This window comes from Nanorana parkeri, unplaced genomic scaffold (genome assembly GCF_000935625.1).
Source record: "Nanorana parkeri isolate BGI_ZX_2015 unplaced genomic scaffold, ASM93562v1 scaffold3175, whole genome shotgun sequence".
NCBI classification, from domain to species: domain Eukaryota; kingdom Metazoa; phylum Chordata; class Amphibia; order Anura; family Dicroglossidae; genus Nanorana; species Nanorana parkeri.
This window is the reverse complement of record NW_017309443.1, coordinates 6,176-7,322: the sequence shown is the minus strand read 5'-3', so window position 1 is coordinate 7,322 and position 1,147 is coordinate 6,176. Positions and strand designations below refer to the sequence as shown.

The 1,147-nt window shown below is 54.7% G+C and overlaps 1 protein-coding gene across 1 annotated transcript in view; it reads right to left on the bottom strand.

Annotated features, from left to right (window-relative positions):
* Positions 1-903, bottom strand: part of LOC108802853 (ribosomal protein S6 kinase alpha-6-like) — a 47,709-nt gene extending 46,806 nt beyond the window's left edge. Inside the window, exons 1-2 of the mRNA XM_018574710.1 lie at positions 822-903; positions 14-132 (exon numbers count right to left, since the gene is read on the bottom strand). Of these exons, the coding sequence (XP_018430212.1) occupies positions 14-132; positions 822-869 (167 nt within the window). The 5' untranslated portion in view covers positions 870-903. The remainder of the gene's footprint in view (positions 1-13; positions 133-821) is intronic.
* Between the last annotated feature and the right edge of the window lie 244 nt (positions 904-1,147).

The window sequence follows — 1,147 nt, the reverse complement described above, 5'->3', positions numbered from 1 at the left end:
TGAAAAATGTCTTACCTTTCCGAACGAGCCTTGGCCGAGGACCTTCAGGAGCTCGAACTGCGCGGGGTCGGCCTTCTCACATCCTTCCTTCACGTGGTGTGTGATGGGAATCTCCTTCACGTTTCCTTCATCCTGGAGAAACAGACAACAATGGCCGCAGTGACATCATACCGGGGACCGCCCCCCCTCCAGTCACTTGTCCCGGCTCCTCCCACCTGTCAGGGACAGTCAGGATGGGGAGGAAAGTGCTAGATGATGCTGGACGTCCTCCGGCCAGGAAATGAGGCGGAGCTCTATGTGACTTGCTGCAGCTTCTAATGCACATTGTGAGGAGCTCCCGGCGTGCAGTGACATCAGAGGAGGAGGAGCCGGTACAACTGTGCAAGACTGAAGGGGAGGACCTACCACCCCCTCTGTACAACAGTTCATGAGCTGAAAAAAAAGCATGCTGATAGGAGGAGAGAGCAGAATGACAGAGAGATGAGCTCATAACTGCCCTGCTTCACCTTCGCTGTGAAATCACAGGCTGGAGGAGGGTCCAGGACGACCTGGGCTCAGAGGAAGTGGACTGAATGACTGAGGACATCTAGTGGCAGGATAAAGGACTGCGGGGGAGATCTCTGGATGGGAGGTGAATGTTGCGGCAGAGGCCGGCGCTCTTATTTGATATTTTGTTACTTTTGGGGTTCTGATTTAATATTGGATCCGGAATGTTCCGTCTCATTTATAATGTTTATCCGACTTCTATGATCGGGGATTAGGTACACGCGGCGCGTCCTGCGACATTCGCTGCGTGCCGAGGACGGGCGAGTGGTACTCACATAGGGCGACAGCGGCTCCCCTTCATCCATGGGCTCATCCACCATCATCACACCATTCACCTGCGGAGAGGAACATCCGTTATGTCCCGTCATTGATACTTTGCTGCACCGGGGAGGGGGAGGGGCTACTTCACTCAACCAGTGACGTCATCCTTCACAAGTGTGCAAAATATGGGGGCACCCCTGTCTAAAATGGCCCCCCCTTCCAAGCAGAGTCCCCCTATATCAGAGTCCCCCCTTCACATCAGAGTCCCCCCATCACATCAGAGTCCCCCCATCACATCAGAGTCCCCCCTTCACATCAGAGTCCCCCCTTCACATCAGAG